We start from the raw sequence: 23,569 nt of genomic DNA, 5'->3' as shown, positions 1-23,569 counted from the left end.
CGGAGGCCTCGGCGCACACAGGAAATAAATAAACCCCCTCCTCCAAAACAGTGCCTTCACGTGAGTCTGCAGCTGAGGCCCTCCAGCGCCACTGACTCGTGCCTGCGAACGTGTCCTCTCAGCCGTGACTGCTGTGCCTCAGGCGGTGGCGCTCTCGCCTCGGAGTCAGAAGATCCTGGGCTCAATTCCCACTCCAGAGACTTGGAGCACAAAGATCTCGTCCGACACTCCCCAGTGCGGTGCTGAGGGAGTGCTGCACTGTCGGCGGTGCCGCCTTTCGGATGAGACGTTAAACCGAGGCCCCCGTCTGCTCACCCAGGTGGACGTGAAAGATCTCATTACTTTGAAGAGGAGCAGGGGGCAGTGCTCCCCGGTGTCCTGGCCAATATTGATCCCTCAGCCAACATCAGTAAAAAAAAAGAACAGATTACTTGGTCATTATCTCATTGCTGTTTGTGGGACCTTGCTGTGCGCAAAGTGCTACATTTCAAAAGTACTTCACTAGCTGCAAAAGCAGTTTGGGACATCCCAAAATCTTTCTTTGTTTCTCAGCCAAGTGTTTGAACCTAGGACCTTCCTGGTTTGCTGTCGGATCAGCCACTCGCCTCCTTAGCCACCGGGGAGCTGGCTTTCCTCAATCACTTTTTCTTTAACCATGATTCACCGAGAGCCATCGGGGGATCCGTAACTACAGCTTAATAAAGCTCTTGAAAGAAAATTAATTTGAAAACCACCCCAGCTGTATGCTTGGCACACACTCAACGCCACTCAACTCGTAAATCACAGCTCACTTAATCTCAGAGAGAGCGAGAAACTGGGCAGAGTAACAACAGGGCACTGCTGCATTCGATGGTGCTTGGAAGGTAGGACTTTTAAGGTCATCATGGAAGATAATGTTTCCTTCTTTTTGTTGCAATGCCTACAATGGGGGCAGGGGGTCAGGTTGGAACAACACCACCATGTACTGAACCTTCCAGCCTGTTCAGTTGGATGTAGAAAGATCCTACTGCGCTGCTCAAAGATGAGCAGGGTGTCCTGGCCAACATTCCTCCATCAACCAAAACCACCCACAAAAAAAAACAAATCCCACTGTCGTTTGTGGGATCTTGCTGTGCACAAATTGGCTGCCGTGTTTGTCTACACTTCAAAAAGACTTTAACTGGTGGTGCAACACTTTCTAAGATCAAGAGGACGCGAAAGGTGATAAAATGAAAACCCTTTCGTTCTCTCCCTCGTGCACCTTGTTGTGTTCGGTTACCCGGTGTCACGGACAGGCCGGCCCAGGGTCTACACGCCCTTCAGCCAGATACTGCTGCACAGCAAACCACTTACTGGCTTCAACAGGACGCTGTCAGTACTGGAAACAGCCAGTGCAGTGCTCAGCACCAGAAACCAAGGCTGAATTCCTGTAGTAATTGGGACACTATGATTGACCTCAGAGCCCCTGGGCGAAGAAAGGGGGGGGGGAGGGGGGAAATCAACCAGAGTTCCTATTTCCTGATCGCTATCTAGTGACCCCCGTTGGAAATGTGTGTGTGTGTGTGTGTGTGTGTGTGTGTGTGTGTGTGTGTGTGTGTGTGTGTGAGTACTGAGTGAAGATAGGATCATCCATGCCTTTGTTACCTCCAGACTTGACTATTCCAATGTACTCCTGGCTGGCCTCTCACATTCTACCCTCCGTAAATTGATGTAATCCAAAACTCGGCTGCCCCCGTGTCTTAACTCGCACCAAGCCCCGTTCACCTCTGAGCTCGCTGACCTACATTGGCTCCCGGTTAAGCAACGCCTCGATTTTAAAATTCTCACCCTTGTTTTCAAATCCCTCCATGGCCTCGCCCCTCCCTATCTCTGTAATCTCCTCCAGCCCTGCAACCCTCTGAGATATCTGTGCTTCTCTAATTCTGTTGCTGGATCAGGATTGTCAACTCAAACTTCGCGCATAGGCTCTCACGTTGACTGACTGCCATTTGGGTGGGACCTAGAGCCGCCCCCGCCCCCCCCGCCCCCCACGCAACTCTACCTCAGCACTTTCAGGAGAGAAGAGAACCTTGTCAAATAGAAAACATTGATTACAAAATGTCCCAGCTACTCCGTGTAACTAGTCGCTCTAGGTAGGTGGTCTTCCTTTGGATCCCTCTCCCTCCGCCCATTCAACAACAACAACTTGTATTTATATAGCGCCTTTAACGCAGTAAAACGACCCAAGGCGCTGCACAGGAGCGATTATCAGACAAAGTTTGACAGCGAGCCACACAAGGAGATATTAGGACGGGTGAGCATAAAGCTTGGTCGAAGAGGTCGGTTTTAAGGAGCGTCTTAAAGGAGGGGAGAGAGGTGGAGAGGCGGAAAGGTTTAGGGAGGGAATTTCCTTCCCCACATCTCCCCAAAGCTGCCACGCTTTCACCACGTTACTTACGCGTGATCCCATCTGTCCCGTCCAGAAGCTTCGGCACATAGTGGAGAACGGTAAGGTCACTCTGAAGGATTTCATTTGTCGTTGCCCTTGCCAGCGCCGCAGCCAATGAGAAGGGTGCATTACTGGAAAAGAAAAGACACAAAGTTGATGATTGGACGTAAAAATACAGCTTCTCCCAACACAGTGAACTCTAACCCGCTGCGACTGCAAAAAAAAAACAATCTGGAGGCAACTACCAGCTGGAGAAGGTCTGTGTGAGGGAAAGGGTTAGAGTATTCTCGTGGTGCAAAAATACAAACACAACTTGAAGGAAGAAATCCATGAACACAAAGTGAACCTGTGCAAAAATACAAACACAGCTTGAAGGAAGAAATCCATGAACACAAAGTGAACCTCCAGTGCACGACTGAGGGAGCGCCGCACTGTCGGAGGAGCAGTACTGAGGGAGCACCGCACTGTCGGAGGAGCCGTCTTTCGGATAAGTCGTTAAACCGAGGCCCCGTCTGCTCTCTCGGGTGGACGTAAAAGCTCCCATGGCACTATTTTGAAGAGGAGCAGGGGAGTTCTCCCCAGTGTCCTGGCCAATATTACTAAATCAACGTCACTAAAACAGATGATCTGGTCATTATCACATTGCTGTTTGTGGGAGCTTGCTGTGCGCAAATTGGCTGCTGCGTTTCCTACATTACAACAATGACTACACTTCAAAAAGTACTTCATTGGCTGTAAAGTGCTTTGGGACGTCCTGAGGTCGTGAAAGGCGCTATAGAAATACAAGTCTGTCTTTTCTTTCCTCACCACCTGATGTTGGGGGGTTATAGCCTGAGTAAGAACCAAGCAATTCTGCTTCAGAGAAAACAAGTGATTGTCTGAACACATCGTGCCCTATCTGATTATTCCCGAGCACAGCAGTATTCAGTGATTCGAATAGAAATAACAAGGCACTTTGAGATAAGCAGCTGTGCCCTGTTCCTGCGGTTCTGATCTACTTATATCAACATTGGAAGCAGCAACGTTCCAACAAATGACAGATCAGAGTTACCATGTTTCAGAAGTTAATTCCAGTGACTTCATAGAATGGGTTGGCCAAAGCCCATCACTGGAATTCAGGCTACAACCTCACAACAGACATCAACGCAACTCCCTCCTCGCCCCGACTCCCCCCTCCTCCTCACCCCGACTCCCCCCTCCTCCTCGCCCCTACTCCCCCCTCCCCCCGACTCCCCCCTCCTCCTCGCCCCGACTCCCCCCTCCTCCTCGCCCCGACTCCCCCTCGCCCCGGCTCCCCCTCGCCCTGACTCCCCCCTCCTCCTCGCCCCGACTCCCCCTCGCCCCGACTCCCCCCTCCTCCTCGCCCCGACTCCCCCTCGCCCCGACTCCCCCCTCCTCCTCGCCCTGACTCCCCCTCGCCCCGACTCCCCCCTCCTCCTCCTCCCTCCTCGCCCTCCTCCTCCCTCCTCGCCCCGTCTCCCCCCTCCTCCTTCCTCGCCCCCCCTCCCTCCTCGCCCCCCCCTCGCCCCCCCTCCCTCCTCGCCCCCCCTCGCCACCCCTCCCTCCTCGCCCCCCCCTCGCCACCCCTCCCTCCTCGCCCTCCTCCTCGCCCCCCCTCCCTCCTCGCCCTCCTCCTCGCCCCGTCTTCCCCCTCCTCAAATGCAACTCCTGCCTTCCCATTGAACTTGACTCCTCCTGGCCCCACAGAAATAGTGAGACACTTACCATCCGGGGCCTCTTTGGCCGGGCCGCCAGCGGCTTCTGATTGCAGCATGCACGGCACACTCCACCCAGCTCAGTCCAAAATGGCAGCAGGGGTCTTGTATACATCACAGGCCCACGATTTGCCTTTGAAGCAGGGCTACCGCCTGACTCAGGAGGCCGCTCATGCCACCCTGCGATAGGCCCAAGGAACACTGCCGCGGTCACAGCGATGGGTACAACAGGACGGTGCGCTCATTGCCCATCATTTTAGGAGTGTCACCGCCCTTGTTTCCGCCAGATTGGAGGCCTGAAAATTCAGCCCGCTATTTCCACGCTTTATCGAGGATGACTTTTGCGACACGATTGCTCAATACCGAGTTGCCACACGAATTTGGTCTCCTTATCTGAGGAAGGATATCCTTGCTTTAGAGGTTCACTAGATTGATCCCTGGGCTGAAAGGGTTGTCCTATGAGGAGAGGTTGAGCCTATACTCTCTGGAGTTTAGAAGAATGAGAGGTGATCTCATTGTAACATATAAGATTCTGAGGGGGATTGACAGGGTGGAGGCTGAGAGGCTGTTTTCCCCCTGGCTGGAGAGTCTAGAACCAGGGGGCTCAGTCTCAGGATAAGAGGTCAGCCATTTAAGACCGAGATGAGGAGGAATTTCTTCACTCAGAGGGTTGTGAATCTCTGGAATTCTCTGCCCCAGAGGGCTGTGAATACTGGATCATTGAGTATATTCAAGGCTGAGATCGATAGATTTTTGGACTCTAGAGGAATCCAGGGATATGGGGATCGGGCGGGAAAGTGGAGTTGAGGTCGGAAGTCAGCCATGATCTTATTGAAGGGTGGAGCAGGCTCGAGGGGCCGCATGGCCGACTCCTGCTCCTAATTCTTATGTTGTTATTATGAAGCAATATTTCTGACCTGAAAGTCTTTTTGAAATGCACTGAATTAAGTTCTATCAAGAGAAATGGCGGATACTTTCAGAGAGAACCTGCTCAGGAACTCAGACTCGTAAAACTCCAGAGCCCCTGAGAAGATCCTCGCCTCCAACTGTTAACACAATTATTGTTCCATTCAGTCCTTCTGTGTCGCTGAAGCTTTTGCTCGGCATTTCTTTAATGGCTCAGCCATGCCTGGATTCCCGGGTACGAACTTGCGCCTTATTATGCTGAAGCACAGATTCCTACAGGCTGAAGATGTTCCCCCTTCCTTATGGCATTCTCTCTCTCTCTGAATTTTCCCTCCTGGTCGAAAAAACTATCTGGCCTCTATTTAGCATCGCCCCATGACCGAGGTCCACAACCAGCCATAAAGAGTGCAGGTAGAATTCTCTGTCCTGTTCCTCCGGTGACACTTTGCATTGAATTTCTGGGGCAGCGCAATCCCATTTTGCCGCAACCAAACTGACCCTTTGCTTGTCATGCCAAGGTCAATTCCCCACGGGACTGACTGCACTCTGAGCAAAGTCAGACCGTAAATCTTCACTGATCGATGCGACTTCGACAGAGTTAGAGGTACAGCCTCAAAACAGAGCACTCAGTCATTGTTTAAAAGGCTTCCCTGTCACTACCTTCTATTAACTCTCAAAGGTAATTAGACTGTAGCCAAGAAATCACTTCATCAGTATTCATACATTGCACTCAAAGGGCTGGATTTTGTCAATGGGGAAGTGATGGAGGCGGGACTCCCACTTTTTGGGTTGTAGTCTCGCCTCCATTGATTTGTGGCCAACCCACGCGATTTTCCCTTGATTGACCTTGTTGAGCCCGCCCAGCGGACTCAGCAGGCCAATTAAGGGACACCCGGTTACAGGTGACGTCGGGGATTGACATTTCATCTGTCAAGAGCTTTTGACAGATGAAATATCAGCGTTTGACAGCTCTGAGGCTGTCAAACACTGACAATCTGATTTCTAACTTGAGTCCTTCTCCACAGACTCAGTTAAAAATCTCTCCAGAACAGAAAGCAGAATGCTGCAACTTTTGACAGCTCGCGGCCATTCTGCTTTCTGTGCCGGTGAGATGAGGGACTCCCGAGACCTGAAGGAAGGAAGCCTGCATTAGTAAGTAAAGGTAAGTAAAACTTATTTAAACATTTTACACACACCAAACACACTTACCTCTGCACTCATCACTCACCTGAACACCGGACATCTCGAACCCTACAGGCCCTTCAGACCAACGGTCCGCCTCGCTAACTTGGCATGGTTTGGAGCCGTCGGGCAGCCCACACTTCAGGGATAAAAATAGGGATTAGGCCAAAAACTGCCTGTTAACTGGCAGTTAATTGGCACTAATCCCCTTCCCACCTCGGGGAGGCGGCTCCCAGCACAGGTCGGATACCCGCCTCCTGAGACATTGGCACGGAGGCGGGTTGGGGGCGGGAAGAGTTCGTGCCCCCCGATTCTGCAATTTTCCCCCCACTCCCGCCTCCACGGGGCTTGGAAATTCGAGCCCAAAGTCTTTGGCACTTTGACGAAAGGGTTGGACGATGACTTGGAAGTTGATCTATAAAATGGAGCCTGCTGACGTAAGCTGTTGGCATCGAGGCCTGAAAGACTCGGTAAAGGAGCAACCCGTTCATTTCCCATGTTGGTTCTTTGGAGTGGATACTGGCAGGAATGCTGCAGATAGTTTGTTCTGGGGCTGGTGCTGCTTTAGGAGATGAGATGGGCTATACTGAACTAGGGACCTCTGCTTTATTGTTTCCAGCCTGGTAACACTGTTTGTAAGCAGGCTGGTGTTAGGGGTCAGATTTATCAATCACTGGGGTTACCCATCACCGGGGTTTGTCCAGGAGGGGGGTGGGGGGTCCAGGAGGAGAGTGGGGGGGTGTGGTCCAGGAGCAGAGTGGGTGGAGGGGGTCCAGGAGGGGAGTGAGCGGTCCAGGAGGAGAGTAGGCGGGGGAGGTCCAGGAGGGGGGTGGGGGGCTGTCCAAGAGGAGAGTGGGGGGGGGGGGTCCAGGAGGGGAGTGAGGGGTCCTGGAGGGGAGTTGGGGGGGGGGGTCTAGGAGGGGAGTGAGGGGTCCTGGAGGGGAGTGGTGGTGGGGGGGGTCCAGGAGGGGAGTGAGGGGTCCTGGAGGGGAGTTGGGGGGGGGGGGTCTAGGAGGGGAGTGAGGGGGGGGTCCTGGAGGGGAGTGGTGGTGGGGGGGGGGGTCCAGGAGGGGAGTGAGGGGTCCTGGAGGGGAGTTGGGGGGGGGGGTCTAGGAGGGGAGTGAGGGGGGGGTCCTGGAGGGGAGTGGTGGTGGGGGGGGGGGGGGTCCAGGAGGGGAGTGAGGGGTCCTGGAGGGGAGTTGGGGGGGGGGGCGTCTAGGAGGGGAGTGAGGGGTCCTGGAGGGGAGTGGTGGTGGGGGGGGTGGTCCAGGAGGGGAGTGAGGGGTCCTGGAGGGGAGTTGGGGGGGGGGGGTCTAGGAGGGGAGTGAGGGGGGGGTCCAGGAGGGGAGTGGGGGGGCGTCCAGGAGGGGAGTGGGGGGGGGGTCCAGGAGGGGAGTGGGGGGGGGTCCAGGAGGGGAGTGAGGGGTCCTGGAGGGGAGTGAGGGGGTGAAGTAGGGGAGTGAAGGGTCCAGGAGGTTAATTGTTTCCTTTTTCAACATGTTTGGTTACTTTGTAGAAACAGCATAATGAAAAGTCTTTCTGGGAAATATCTTTTCCTCCTCTGGTGCCCGCTCTGATTAGGTTAAGTGCTGCTTTCAGTCCATACTTGATCGATCACATCCACCGTAACAGGGACTGAGTAATACAAGTGGGTTAGCACACTGACGTTTCACCTCATTGAGCGGAGTTGTAGTCTCTCCTGGGCAGTTGGGACAGAAATCTCCAATCTCCACTGCCTGGAAAGGTCTTAAGCAAAATCAGGATGAAATGACCTGCTCACAAAGAGCACGGTGGGTGTGGGAAAGGGCAAATGTCCAAACAGATGCAGAAACATAGAAAACTAGGAGCAGGAGCAGGCCATTCGGCCCTTCGAGCCTGCTCCGCCATTCAATGTGATCATGGCTGATCCTCTATCTCAATACCATATTCCCGCTCTCTCCCCATACCCCTTGATGCCTTTTGTGTCTAGAAATCTATCGATCTCCTTCTTAAATATATTCAGTGACTTGGCCTCCACTGCCTTGTGTGGTAGAGAATTCCACAGGTTCACCACCCTCTGAGTGAGACATGGAGAAGATGTTTCCACTTGTGGGGGGGATCCAAAACTAGGGGCCAAAAATATAAGATAATCACCAATAAATCCATTAAGGATTGCAGGAGAAACTTCTTTACCCAGAGAATGGTGAGAATGTGGAACTCGCTACCACAGGGAGTGGTTGAGGCGAATAGTATGGATGGATTGAAGGGGAGGCTAGACAAGCACATGAGGGAGAAAGGAATAGAGGGATATGTTGATAGGGTGAGATGAAGTAAGACGGGAGGAGGCTCGTGTGGAGCAGAAACGCCGGCACGGACCAGTTGGGCCAAATGGCCTGTTTCTGTGCTGTAAACACGGTGTAAATCCAATGTAAAGCTCCCTGTCCTCACTTAAGTTGTGCACCAATGGGGCAATCTTCACACCAACAACAATGACTTACTCCCTTGGGATGTCCCAAAGCGCCTGCCAATGAACTGCTTGTGAAATGCGCTCACTGTTGTTATGTAGGCCAACATGTTTGCGCACAGCAGGATCCCACAACTAGGAAATGGAGGGCAGAAACCAGGAGAATTTCCGACTGCTCTCCTTCCAATAGTGCCATGGGATCTATAACATCCACCAGAACAGGCCTCGGTTTAACATCTCCTGCGAAAGAAGGCGCCTCCACGAGTGCGGCATCCCCTCGCGACCTTCTGACTCAGACAGAGTGCTATCAACTGAGCCAAGGCTGGTGCCAAATTCCATTCCACAATCACCAAGCCAGCACGGGTTAAGTACTCAGAAGCTTAGATGTGGGGAGCATGAATTTTCCTCTAATGGGTAAACGGAATGCTTCCTCCTGACTGGCAGTTGGTGGGCATTGGGTGGATCGGTATGGTCCCCACCCTGTCACCGAAACCAAATCTTACGGGTATTTTCTTTATGTTTGAGACAGACTGTCGACATCTAGCTGGACTCCGGTCCCTATGAGGGGTTAGGATATACACCATACTGTATGAAGAGGGCAATCATAACCTTACTACGCTGGGGAGAAGTGATAACCCTTCAGCCCCGAGTGCTTTCCCTCCTGTATGTGTCATAGAAACATAGAAGATAGGAGCAGGAGTAGGCCATTCGGCCCCTCGAGCCTGCTCCGCCATTCAATGTGATCATGGCTGATCATCCAAATTCAGTACCCTGTCCCTGCTTTCTCCCCATATCCCTTGATCCCCTTAGCCTTAAGAAAGATATCTAATTCCTTCTTGAATATATTTAATGAATTGGCTTCAACTGCCTTCTGTGGTAGAGAATTCCACAGGTTCACCACTCTCTGGGTGAAGAAATTCCTCCTCATCTCAGTCCTAAATGGCTTACCCCTTATCCTTAGACTGTGACCCCTGGTTCTGGACTCCCCCGACATCAGGAACATCCTTCCTGCATCTAGTCTGTCTAGGCCTGTTAGAATTTTATAAGTTTCAATGAGATCCCCTCTCATTCTTCTAAACTCTAGCGAATATAAGCCTAATCGACCCACTCTCTCTTCATACGTCATTCCTGCCACCCCAGGTATCAGTCTGGTGAATCTTCGCTGCACTCCCTCCAATGCTATAAACACTTAAGGGTTTCTGAAAGCAACACTGGTATCTTAGCAGCGTTGTTGTTGTCATGGTAATGGAGATGTTGTATAAAGACAGCGCTCTCGCTTTCTCTCTACCTTCCCTCCCACTCCATTCTCTGTCTTAATGGTCACACTCAAGTCTTATCGCCCACTTGGGGCCGCTCCTGCGGTGTGGAACATCAGGGGAAACCCCGATCTGAACCGATCCCGTCAGTGGGATGGTGAAGCCAGGTTCAGCCCATTGGCCTGATCAGGTGGCTGCCGACTGTCGGCGTGCCAGAGCTCAGTGCCGCGGGAGCAGGTCCGAATGTTACTCTGCTCGGTTCTCGGCATCTCGCGCCGTGCGGGGAAACGAACGAGCTTGCGTTTCTATCTGCGCCTTTCGCGACTTCAGGACGTCCCAAAAAAAACTTTACAGCCAAGGAAGCGCTTGCGAGGCATAGTCGATGTTGTAATGTAGGAAACTCGGCAGCCAATTTTCGCACAGCAGGATCCCACAAACAGCAATGAGGTAAGTGACCAGATAATCTGATTTAGGTGTTGGTTGAGTGATGGGTGTTGGCCCAGGACGTCGTGGAGAACTCCCCTGCTCTTCTTCGAATACTGGAACAGGAGTAGACCATTCAGCCCCTCGAACCTGTTCCGTCATTCAATGCGATCATGGCTCATCGGTGTCTTAACTCCATCCACCCGCCCCGGTTCCGTAACCCTTAATACCCTTGCCTAACAAAATCCTACCAATCTCAGTTTTTGAAGAGCAGGGAGTATGCCCAGTGCCTTGGCCAACTCTCAACTCTAAACCACCAAAAAATAGATTAACTGGTCATTTATCTTACTGCTGTTCGTGGGATGTTGCTGCGCAGAAATTGCCTGCTGTGTTTACCCACATAGCAAGCGACCGCATTTCAAAAGTTTAATCACTGGCTGTGATGTCTTTTTATGAGTTCATTCTCAGGGTGTGGGCATCACTGGCAAGGCCGGCATTTACTGCTCATCCCCACTTGCCCTGTCCTTCTGTGGCGGTTTCATACAACTGATGTAACCGAGTGGCTTGCTGTGAGGCTTCAGGAGGGCAGTTCAGGGTATCACAGATCACAGAATCACCAGTGCAGATAGAGGCCATTTCGGCCCATCGAGCCTGCACCGGGTAGTCTGGGAGAACGCGAGTTCAAATCCGCCCCATGGCAGTTTGAGAATTTCAATTCAGTTTTAAAAAACTGACGAAAAATAGAAAGTAGAGAAACTATTTCCTCTGGTGGGGGGGAATCCAGAACAAAGGGGGCACAACCTTAAAATTAGAGCCAGGTTATTTAGGAATGAAATCATGAAGCTTTTTTTTTTCCCCCACATAAAGGAGAGTGGAAATTTTGGAACTCTATCCTCCAAAATGCTTGGGTCAATTGAAATTTTCAAGATTTTGATTAGGCAACCTTCTTCTTAGGCAGTCCCTCGGAACCGAGGATGACTTGCTTCCACATTAAAAATGAGTTCCCAGGTGACCGATGAGTCCAATGCCTCTGTCACAGGTGGGACAGACGGTTGTCCATGAGGATCCTGACGTTCCATGGGGTCCCGAACTTCATTTTGATGGGTGGAAGATGCCTGTGCATGAATTCTTTTAACGTGGGGTGGCCGTTGCACACCAGCTACCACACGGGCTTGACAAGAGCAAGGTCCTGGCCCGATGGCAAGGGGATCCAAGACGATTGGAGACCAGGCTCTGATACAACGGCCTAGCACACACACACAAACATACTCCTAACTGTCCTCCTCCCTGCTTCCCGCGGGAGCTCTTTGCCTGGGTTTTGTAGGATGCATTGTGGTCCTCCTGACCTCGCTGTTGGCCCGTGCTGCACCTTCCCTGGGCCCCGACCCCGCTGCTGGTCCACGCTGCGCCACTCCTGGGCCTTGACCTCGCCCTCGCTCCTGGGTCCAACAGTGAACATGTTCTTATAGACAGTTTCCTAGCAGATAAGGGAATTAGGGGTTATGGGGAGAGGGCAGGGAAGTGGACGTGAGTCTAGATTCAGATCAGCCATGATCCTATTGAATGGCGGAGCAGGCCTGAGGGGCCGTATGGCCTACTCCTGCTCCTACTTCTTATGTTCTTATGTTATGTTCTTATGTTCTCCTTCCTTACCCGGGCTGGGCCTATATGTGACTCCAGTCCCACACCAATGGTTGACGCTGAACTGCCTTCTGAAGTGGCCCAGTGCCACTTTCTCAGGGCAACTAGACACAGGCAATAAATGCCGGTCTTGCTAGTGACGCCCGTTTCCCGAGAATGAATAAAAACATAATCCAGCCCATGTGGAGGCAACCGGACTCCAGCCGTGAGGAACCAGAACAAGACTCCAGTCTGAGGGGGATTGACAGGGTAGATGCTGAGAGGCTGTTTCCCCCTGGCTGGAGTGTCTAGAACTAGGGGGCATAGTCTCAGGATAAGGGGTCGGCCATTTAAGACCGAGATGAGGAGGAATGTCTTCACTCAGAGGGTGGTGAATCTTTGGAATTCTCTGCCCCAGAGGGCTGTGACTGCTGAGTCTTTGAGTATATTCAAGACTGAGACCGATAGAATTTTGGGCTCTAGTGGAATCAAGGGATATGGGGATGGGGCGGGAAAGTGGAGTTGAGGTCGAAGATCAGCCGTGATTTTATTGAATGGCGGAGCAGCCTCGAGGGGCCGTATGGCTGACTCCTGCTCCTAATTTTTATGTTCCCCGAGGAACCACAATCCGGCCCACGTGGAACCGCATGCCTTCAGGAAAGAAGTGGAGGAAATTGGAGGGGGGCGGGGGGGGGGGGGGAAATGGATTCCAACATAGATCTTACAGGATCTTCAATCCAGCTTTATTAAAAATGTGCCTTTTTTTGTTGCAGTAATTATCTAATAGAGATCAAGAACTCAGCACTTGGGGAACTGGAAGGTGCAAACTCATTTCCTAACACTCCGCAGTTCAGCACAGTAATTACAAAGACTGCCTCTACCACAGTGAAGCTTTTCATTAACCTATCGTAAGCTCCGCTTTACAATTCCCAAGTATTATTGAGGTTGAATGGTTTACAGAGAAACCTCCGTTATCGGAGCTCCCATTATCCACTTTCTTTCATAATCCGCAAGAGATTTTCCAGGGGATCGGAGACCACTGGGAATTATGGCCTTGGGCCTGTAGACCAGGAGGAGCCAGAGCCTCTCTTCCAGAAGGCCAGCAGCATTTGGGGCTTTAGGTCAGAGAGATCAGTTGGAGTCAGGGATTGAGTCTGAGGCACCAGCAAGAGTCAGGGATTGGCTTAGGGAGATCAGCAGAAGCAGGATTTGGGGTTTTAGGTCCGAGATTGGGTTTGAGGGACCAGCAGGATCCTGGGATTGGGTTTGAAAGAAGAACAGGGGCCAGGGATTGGGTCAGAGAGACCAGCAGGAGTGGGGGCTTTGCACAGAGAGCTCTGCAAGAGTCGGAGCTCCAGGTCCAGGAGGCACAGCTTCAGATGCAGGAGGCCAGCAGAGGTTAGGGCTGCAGGTCTGACTGAGACCTCAGCAGGATTAAGGCTTTCAAAAGGACAAATTAAGAGGTAGAGACGGTGCGGTGAGGGGATGCGGGAGGAGGAAGAGAGTGTTGGGTCTTAGGAAAGCCAAGAGAGAAGAGTTCAATAGAAGCATCGCATCATGGATAAACAGAGAGGTCGGAGATTAGAGGCAACCTATCTCTCTACAAGATGCACTGCAGCAACTCACCAGGGCTTCTTTGACAACATCTCCCAAACCCATGACCTCTACCACCTTAAAGGACAAGGGCAGCAGGCGCATGGGAACACCACCACCTCCAAGTTCCCCTCCAAGTCACACACCATCCTGACTTGGAAATATATCGGCCGATCCTTCATCGTCGCTGGGTAAAAATCCTGGAACTCCCTCCCTAACAGCACTGTGGGAGTACCTTCACCTCACGGACTGCAGCGGTTCAAGAAGGCGGCTCACCACCACCTTCTCAAGGGCAACTAGGGACGGGCAATAAATGCTGGCCTTGCTAACGACGCCCACATCCCAGGAATGAATTTTATTTTAAAAATCTCCCTGAAAGGGTTTGCTACAGTTCGCGAACTGCCTGGTTCTTGCACGAACCGAAGGTTTAAGTGTAAATGCCCCAGGTTCACACTGGGTGTCGTCGAGTGTGACGATGACACATCACACTTGTCACTGCCTGTATTAATCGATGAGCATTCCGCCCACACAGGAATCCAGAGGAACCTTTGCAATATGTATGTTAATGAGCCATGCAAGCAAGTGCGTCAGAGAAGCCCCCAAGACCCCAGCCTCTGAGCGCCCCTCCCCCCGTTTATTTGTAGCGCATCAGACGTAGTCACCAAACCGTAACATCTTACACAGAGTGGAGAGGAAAAAAAACAGAAAGCTATTTATGGAAAATGGGAAAGGTGGCCAAGAAAAAAAAAATCACAATACAAATTGCAAAGAGCAGAAGCATTTAATTTCTCAGCACGCTGCAGTCAGCTTAAAAACACGAATGCTGCCTCTCATTCCCCAAGTCAGTCTAGTGCTTTCATACAGGCAAGGCATCGCTCCTCAAAGAGATTTTAATCATGACCATTGACACCGGTTCAGGGTTGGGGTTAGGGGTTAGTGATTAGGGTTGGGGTTAGGGTTTATGGTTAGGTGAGGGTATGCGGGCAGTGAGGAAATGTCCCCTCTTGTGTTTGTACAGGTTGAGCGTCCCGAGTCCGGCAACCTCGGGACCGAGGCCGAGCCGGTTTTCGTGTTTTTCCAGACTTCGGAACGTGTTTCTGATGTCCAAAGTCCAGAAATATCGCAACCTGGGCTCAGGCGTTTCCGGACTTCGGACATCAGGAACACGTTCCGAGTCCGGAAACGCCTGGGCCCAGGTTGCGGTTTGACAGGGTGCCCAGATTCCGGAACTCCAGATTTTGGACGCTCAACCTGTATTCTCATTTCTCGATTTTTTTTTGTCTCACTGGTGCCTGCCACTTTTGTTTGGCTCACGCTTTGCATTGCTTTTTGTCCAGTCTTACTTGCCATTATTTATCCTCAGCTGGTGTTATAGTTGGGGTTCAAGGTATACATTATAGACTTAAAAGAGGGCATGTCTGGTTGAAAGAGCAGTTGTACTTAAGATCAAGACAAGAGGTCAGGGTTATAGATTAGGGTTAGGGTCATTAGGTTAGGTTTCGTGTCAGTTGCGGTTAGGGTTAGGGGTTGGGTTCGGGTCAGCGGAGGGTTAGTGTTCGGAGTTGGGGTTAGGGGTTAGTTTGTGGGGGGAGTGGCTGGAGCAGCCACGTGTCGCTTTCATCGCGATGATATCGCGTGCAACCATTGCGATATCCATCACCGCCCTGTGTTAATAAAATGATCTGTTGAAGACTTTCCCTTGAAGACAGTTGCTTTTCACCAAGAGTCACAATCCCAAGTCATGCTCAAGGGAAACCCTTGTGTTGAAGCTGCACTCTATCTCTGCAGCCTTATCCAGCGTCACATCCCACCCAATGCAATCGAGTCTTCCATCTCTGGCCTCCTGTGCATGCAGCCCTTCAATCTCCACCATTAGTAGCAGAGCCTTCAACTGTCTTGGCCCTACTCTCTACAATGTCCTTCATAAACCCCTTCCCCTTGCTACTTCTCTCCTCATCTTTAACGCTATCTCCTTTAGGTGTCAGCCTTGGCTCAGTTGGCAGCACTCTCGCCTTTGGGTCAAGGTTATGGGTTCAAGTCCCACGCCAGAATCTCGAGTGCCCTCTCGGGGATCTTTTACCTGAGAGGGCAGACGGGGCCTCGGTTTAACATCTCATCCGAAAGACAGCACCTCCCCCAGTGCAGCGCTCCCTCAGCACTGCCCTGGGGGTGTCGGCCTGGATTTTGTGCTCAAGTCTCTGGAGTGGGGGAGTTGTGAATCCACAACCTTCTGACTCAGAGGCGAGAGCGCTTCCCACTGAGCCGCAGCTGACACCTAGAGCTGGGATTTCATTAGCGTGTAATGATGGGCATGCAATTTTCTTTTTGGACTGCGCCCAGGTAAAGTGTGAGAAACATCGAGGAGTACAGTTACAGTGCAGCACTCCCTCACTATTGGCACTGGAAGTATCAGCCTGGATTATGTACTCGAGTCGCTGAAGTGGGTCTCGAACCCATGACCTGACTCAGGGGCGAGAGGGCCATCTCAGTTTGAGACACGTTAGGGACAGTTGGGTTGGGAAACAGTGCAGTATGGGGTTTGGTTCTGATATTGAAGCACTTTGTGGCAGTGTAGGGGATGGTTTACTCTGCATTCCTCAGCTGTCTCAAGGAATTCTCAGCGCTGACACTGGATATAAATTGGAGGCACTCTGTCAGAGTAATGTACAATGCGCTCCTCACTGCATACCACCCGTGCTGCACCTGACCTGGGCGTGCGGAGCGTACAGAAGGAAGTCCTCTCGTAATGACATCACTTCCCTTCTCCTACTCCCAACCTTTCAAAGGATGTCAAAGCTGTGGGACTCTTGACTTCCCTCAGTCTCCCCTACCACCTACAATCTACAGGTTTTTAAAACCAAATCACTATTTCTTAATTTATCTGAACTCACCAGAACCAGAGGTGAGAGAAGTTTTTTTTTAACGTAGCGAGTTGTTGTGATCTGGAATGCGCTGCCTGAAAGGGCGGTGGAAACAGATTCAACAGTCACTTTCAAAAGGGAATTAGATAAATACTTGAAAAGAAAAAATTGCAGAGCTATGGGGAAAGAGCGGGGGAGTGGAACTAATTGGACAGCTCTTTCAGCTTGCTGTGCGCAAATTGGTTGCTGTGTTTACATTACAACAGTGACTACACTTCAAAAATACTTAATTGGCTGTAAAGTGCTTTGGGGCGTCCCGAGATCATAAAAACATAAGAATTAGGAGTAGGCCATTCGGCCCTTCGAGCCTGCCCCGCCATTCAATAAGATCATGGCTGATCTTCGACCTCAACTCCACTTTCCCGCCCAATCCTCATATCCCTTGATTCCCTTAATATTCAAACATCTATCGATCTCTGTCTTGAATATACTCAATGACTGAGCATCCACAGCCCTCTGGGGTAGAGAATTCCAAAGATTCACAAACCTCAGTGAAGAAATTTCTCCTCATCTCAGTCCTAAATGGGCGACCCCTTATCCTGAGACTGTGACCCCTGGTTCTAGACTCTCCAGCCAGGGGAAACAGCCTCTCAGCATCTACCCTGTCAAGCTCCTTAAAAGTTTTATGTTTCAATGAGACCACCTCTCATTCTTCTAAACTCTAGGGAAAATAGACCTAGTCTACTCAATCTCTCCTCATAGGTCGTGAAAGGCGCTGTGTAAATGCAAGTCTTTCTTTTTTCTTCCAAAGAGCTGGCATAGGCACAATGGGCCAAATGGCCTCGTTCTGTGCTGTACAATTCTTTTGATACCATGATACCTTCCTTTTCAACCTTGGCAGTGGTCCTGTGCCCGTGTTATGGACCTTGCCCCCTGCACCCTCGTCTCCCAGCTGCAAGGAGTACCTTGCTAACTGCACTTCCTGTTGGCCATCAGAGCGAGAGGCCAAGAGCACCTGCAGGGATTATTCCTGGGGCAATAGACTGCTGATTAAAGGAGGCAAATGGAAAGGCAGGGATGGGGAAACCAAATCCTTAATAATAAAATGAAGCAAAAGAAAAGGAATGTTAAAAATGAGCCCGATGGTGGTTGACGAGGAACATTAGGAGTGAGAGGCCCAAACATGAATCTTCTAGAAGAAGAGGTGTGCAGGAGGCTGTTAATGGAGCCAGCAATTTCATTTGATATGCGGCACAGAAACAGGCCATTCGGCCCAACCAGTCCAGGCCGGCGTTTATGCTCCACTCGGGCCTCCTCCCGTCTTTCCTCATTTAAATCTATCAGCGTAACCCTCTATTCCCTTCTCCCTCATATGCTTGTCTAGCCTCCCCTTAAATGCATCTATACTATTCACCTCAACCACTCCCTGTGGTAGCGAGTTCCACATTCTCACCACTCTCTGGGTAAAGAAGTTTCTTCTGAATTCCCTATTGGATTTCTTGGTGACTATTTTATATTGATGGACTCCAGTTATGCTCTTCCCCACAAGTGGAAACATTCTCTCTGTATCTACTCTATCAAAACCTTTCATAATTTTAAAGACCTCTATCAGGTCACCCCTCAGCCTTCTTTTTTCAAGAGAAACGAGACCCAGCCTGTTCATCCTTTCCTGATATGTATACCCTCGCATTTCTGGTATCATCCTTGTAAATCTTCTCTGCACCCTCTCCAGTGCCTCTATATCCTTTTTATAATATGGTGACCAGAACTGTACGCAGTACTCTAAGTGTGGTCTAACCAATGTTCAATGCAGGTTTAACATAACTTCCTTAACTTGGCGTGGTTTGGAGCCATCGGGAATCCCACACTTCAAGAATGAAAATAGGGATTAGGCTAAAAACTGCCTGTTAACTACCTGTTAACAGGCAGTTAATTGGCACTAATCCCCTTCCCACCTCGGGGAGGCGGCTCCCAGTGCGGGTCGGGTACCCGCCTCCTTTGAAACTGGCATGGAGGTGGGTTGGGTTCGTGCCCCCCCCCGATTTTGGGATTTTAACCCCCCACACGCCTCCAATCCCGCCTCCACGGCCCAGTGAAAATCCTGCCCAATGCATTTGTTTTGCAACTACTGGCTCTTTAGGGTCAAGTAATTAAAACATTTAGAGCCGTTTTATGTTTGCAGGAATTTAATTGTAATACTCTCGACGAGTCTTTTATTTCTTTCAAGTGCAACTTGTTCTATTTTGTGAAATCTTTTCGGGTGAAATGTAATACAGATGAAATGTTTCAATGCTTTGGTAATGGTTACACTGCAGCCCGGCGACCTGCTGAGGCCATCACAACACTGACCATGGCCTCGCCCTTCCCTATCTCTGTAACCACAACCCTCCGCGATCTCTGCGCTCCTCCAATTCTGGCCTCTTGCCCATCCCCCGATTTCAATCGCTCCACCATTGGTGACCGTGCCTTCAGCTGCCTGCGGTCCTAAGCTCTGGAATTCCCTCCCTAAACCTCTCCGCCTCTCTTTCCTCCTTTACGACGCTCCTTAAAACCTACCTCTTTGACCAAGCTTTTGGTCACCTGTCCTAATTTCTCCTTATGTGGCTCGGTGTCAAATTTTAGTCGATAATCTCCCGTGAAGCACCTGGGGAACGTTTTACTACGTTAAAGGTGCTATTTAAATACCTTACTCTTCTTCTCCTTCTTAGGCAATCCCTCGGAGGCGAGGATGACTCGCTTCCACATTAAAAATGAGTTCTCAGGTGACTGATGAGTCCAATGCGGGACCTACAGTCTCTGTCACGGGTGGGGCAGACGGTGGTTGAAGGGGCGGGTGGGTGGGGTGCTTGGGTTGACGTGCGCTCCTTGCGCTGCCTGCGCTTGGCTTCCGCTTGCTCCTGGCGAAGAGACTCAAGGTGTTCGACGCCTTCCCGGATGCTTCTCCTCCACTTTGTGCGGTCTTGGGCCAGGGATTCCCAGGTGTCGATGGGGATGTTACACTGTATTATTTGTATTATTTAAATACAAGTTGTTGTTGTTGTGTCATTCCAGGGTACAGTGGGTTGTAGTGAGCCATGGAATTTTGCTATATTCCACCTCAAATTTCCCTCCTCCCCAAACACAGCCACCATTTGACTCGGTAATTAAGTGTCACTTGGCTCCATTAGTAGCACTTCAGGCTCTTCAACAGAAGGTCGTGGGTTCAGGCCCCACTCCAGGGACTCGAGCACAAAACCTGGCACTTCAGTGCATCACCGAGGGAGTGCTGCACTGTCGGAGGCGCCGGTTTTTGGACGAGACGCTAAACCGAGGCCCCGTCTGTCCTCTCAGGCAGATGTGAAAGATCCCGTGTGTTGTGGGATCTTTTCCATCTACCTGAGACGGCAGACCGGGGCCGCCAGGATTCTGGAGTGGGACTTGAACTCATAACCTTGACACATACGCGGCACTATTTCGAAGAAGTGCAACACCACTAAAAAAACAGGTAATTTATCTCAATCAGTAAATTGGCTGCTGTGTTTCCCCACATTAGTGCTTCACTGGCTGTGAAGCACTTTGGGACGTTGTGGAAGGCGCTATATAAATGCAGTTTTCCCTTTTACATTCGGCCTGTCTTAGATTAGCTAACCCAGTGCAGGCTGTGGACGGAATGCAACCAGGGGCCTTTTATCTGCACTTGGGATGTGGGCAAGGCAAGATTTATTACTCATCCCTAGCTGCCGCGAGGGCATTAACAGTCAACCACAAAGGGTGGGACTGGAGTCACGTGTAAGCCACATCAAGTAGGGGTGACAGGACATTAAGATTTTTACAACAATTCACCAACCCACAAATTACCAGACTGACCTCCCAATTTACACGTGGTGAAATCTGAACTCCCAACTCTTGGATTGTTAGCCCAGTACCATAGGCTACCAAACTCATAAACCCCCTGAACTCTTTCTCTATACTACCAGGGGCCTAGATAGTGTGGACAGGAAGGACCTATTTCCCTTAGCAGAGAGGTCAGTAACCAGGGAGCATAGATTTAAAGTAATTGGTAGAAGGATTAGAGGGGAGTTGAGGAGAGATTTTTTCACCCAGAGGGTGGCGGGGGTCTGGAACTCACTGCCTGAAAGGGTGGTAGAGGCAGAAACCCTCATCGCATTTAAAAAGTACTTGGATATGCACTTGAAGTGCCGTAAACTGCAAGGCTACGGACCAAGAGCTGGAAAGTGGGATTAGGCTGGAGAGCTCTTTGTCGGCCGGCACAGACACGACGGGCCGAATGGCCTCCTTCAGTGCCGTAAACGTCTATGATTCTAAGCCTGGCAGACTAATCCAGACACTTGCTGACAACTATACACAGTGTATTGTGCAGCCTTGGGATGACACCAGCAGACTCGTATTCCACTCCTTTGCCTGTACATCTCCCAGTAATTTTTACCTTTTTTTTTTTTAAAAGTCACCTCACCGGCATTATCTAAATGACGAGTTCACCCTCACTGCCGGATCTTCTCCCTGAGTCACTCTGCACTAATGCTATTCCATTCTTTCTGTACTTATGTCGCACATTATTTCACCCAATGTGCGTTTGTTAGATTTTGTGTAAGAAGATTTCTACAAAAACAGATTGGACCAAATGTGCCTCTGCCGCCGTATATGATTCTTTAACTCCTTTCTGAGTCATCGCCAGTGGCATTTTGGAATTAAAAATATATATTTTTATCTTTAAATAAACGGCTGGTTAGTCAGAGAAAACAGATGACTTTGCAATGTTCTGTGAGATGATTTTTTTCAAGGTCAAGAAGTTTAACAAGAAAGGGATGCTTAAGCTTCAAAGCGGTGTGCTGTGCTACGAGAGGCAATGCCACCTTTGAATTCATCTTTCCCCGGCTCTCAAGATTTGCCCAGCAGTGAGGTTTAAAAAAAAATTAATTCTCTGGATGTGGGCGTCGCGGGCAAGGCCAGCATTTATTGCCCATCCCCAGTTGCCCTTGAGAAGGTGGCGGTGCTAGCAGTTGGATACAACTGAGTGCCTCGCTAGACCACTTCAGAGGGCTGGTCAGCATTAACCACTTTGACATGGGACTGGAGTCACCCATAGGTCCAGACCGGTTAAGGACAGCTGATGTCCTTCAGGTAAGGAAACCTACGAACTGGTTGGGGTTTTTTTTTTTTTTTTTTTTTAAAACGACAATCCAACAGCTTCATGGTGACTTTTACCGACACCGGCCTTTTATTTCTAGATTCTTTAAAGCTAGTTCCAATTCTCACGTTGCCGTGGTGGGATTTGAACCGGCCTTCTCGGGATTACTAGTGCCGGTAACCGCAGCTGTGCTACGCTAGCACTTTAGGCAGCGTGGTGCGAAGCCTGCTGGAAAGAAGTGGGTTTGCACCTGGTGGTGGGGATTAAAGTTGCGTTATTCCGCGTCGCCGAGCCAGCCGCTCAGTTGTGAGCAGAGTGCGCGACGCTTGGGACTGGAGCAGAGACCCGGGTTTGGGGGGTGTGGGAGGGGGGCATTTTCACCGTCACCGGAGAGAATCTCCCGCCCATTGTAGGACCAACCTGAGATGAGGAGGAATTTCTTCACCCAGAGAGTGGTGAACCTGTGGAATTCTCTACCACAGAAGGCGGTTGAGGCCAATTCGTTAAATATATTCAAGAAGGAGTTGGATATATTTCTTAAGACTAAAGGGATCAAGGGATATGGGGAGAAAGCAGGGACAGGGTACTGAATTTGGATGATCAGCCATGATCGCATTGAATGGCGGAGCAGGCTCGAGGGGCCGAATGGCCGACTCCTGCTCCTATCTTCTCTGTTTCACCCCATTCTCATCCCATCTGAAACCATTGGGGCAAAATGCAAGGGTGCCTGGAGAGACACGTGCAGTCAATCCTCCCGTGAAAATGTCATCAAGACTAGTTTCTCGAGGAGTTGCTCTTACTCAACAGCCCCACACTGGCCCGTCGCGTTTAATGGCGGATTCCATCCGCTCAGGAATAATCTGAAAGAACCAGAGGGGAAGGTGAGCAGAACAGAGAAGGCCAATAGGAGATTTGATACAGGCGTTTAAAATCATGAAGGGTTTAGAGAGAGTAAATAAAGAGAAACTGTTTCCAATGGCCGAAGGGTCGATGACCAGAGGGCACAGATTGAAGGCGATTGGCAAAAGAACCAGAGGTGACAGGAGGAAAAACTTTTTTACGCAGCGAGTGATTAGGATTTGGAATGCGCTGCCTGATCGGGTGGTGGAAGCAGATTCAATAGTAGCTTTCAAAATGAAATTGGATAAATACTCGAAGGAGGAAAAATTGCAGGGATATGGGGAAAGAGTGGGACTGACTGGATTCCTCCTCGAAAGAGCCGGCGCAGACTCGATGGGCCGAATGGCCTCCTTCTGTGCTGTACTATCCTATGATCCTATGAGGAGACGTTTTTTTTACTCAGCAAGTTGTTGTGATCTGGATTGCGCCGCCTGAAAGGGTGGTGGAAGCAGATTCAATAGTAACTTTCCAAAGGGAATTGGATAAACACTTGAAAAGGAAAAATTCACAGGGCTGTGGGGGAAAGAGCGGGGGCAGCGGGACTAATTGGAGAGCTCTTTCAAAGAGCCGGGACGGGCACGGTTAGCCGAGGGGCCATCCTGCTGTGCTGCACAAGTCTGACGATAGTGTTGGTAAGAGAATGACATGCCAAGGTAGCTGAAGGTTTTCGGAGAAGCCCAGTGCTTCCCGCCATCTTTGACCCGCAGCATGGTGTGGAGAATTGGAAACGGGATGGGGGGGGGGGGGGGACGGAGATTCTGAGTCCGACCCACAATCTGTCCCAGACATAGAAACAAGCAGCCAGGGATTGAATAATTGATTAGCAAACATACAAAACCATGGAAACCCAGGGAACAGCCGTTTAACAGCAGGGTAATTGCAGTGCGCTGAACTATCTATTAGCAGGTGACGTCTATAGCACTTAATCACAGTGGTTAGTCCCTCTCTCTTCATTTTTTTAAAACTATATATAATAAAATACGTGTAAATATAGATCATTACCACTTTCCCATCTGTAATGCTCAGACTGCGAGTGAGCAGACATCACCAGAATGTGCATTTCTATAGCACCTTTCACAACCTCCGGACGTCCCAGAGCATTTCCAGCCAACGAAGTACTTTTTTTGAAGTGGAG

The 23,569-nt window shown here is 50.5% G+C and overlaps 1 protein-coding gene across 1 annotated transcript in view; it reads right to left on the bottom strand.

Moving 5' to 3' along the window:
• The window catches only part of ppm1e (protein phosphatase, Mg2+/Mn2+ dependent, 1E), a 99,610-nt gene that overhangs the window by 24,474 nt on the left and 51,567 nt on the right, over positions 1-23,569 (bottom strand). Inside the window, exon 2 of the mRNA XM_085964745.1 lies at positions 2,417-2,538. Within this exon, the coding sequence (XP_085820871.1) occupies positions 2,417-2,538 (122 nt within the window). The remainder of the gene's footprint in view (positions 1-2,416; positions 2,539-23,569) is intronic.

The sequence above is a fragment of the Somniosus microcephalus genome, chromosome 22, assembly GCF_052327205.1.
Source record: "Somniosus microcephalus isolate GS21.2 chromosome 22, FLI_Smic_1.0, whole genome shotgun sequence".
Lineage (NCBI taxonomy): Eukaryota > Metazoa > Chordata > Chondrichthyes > Squaliformes > Somniosidae > Somniosus > Somniosus microcephalus.
This window is presented reverse-complemented; position numbering and strand designations above follow the sequence as displayed.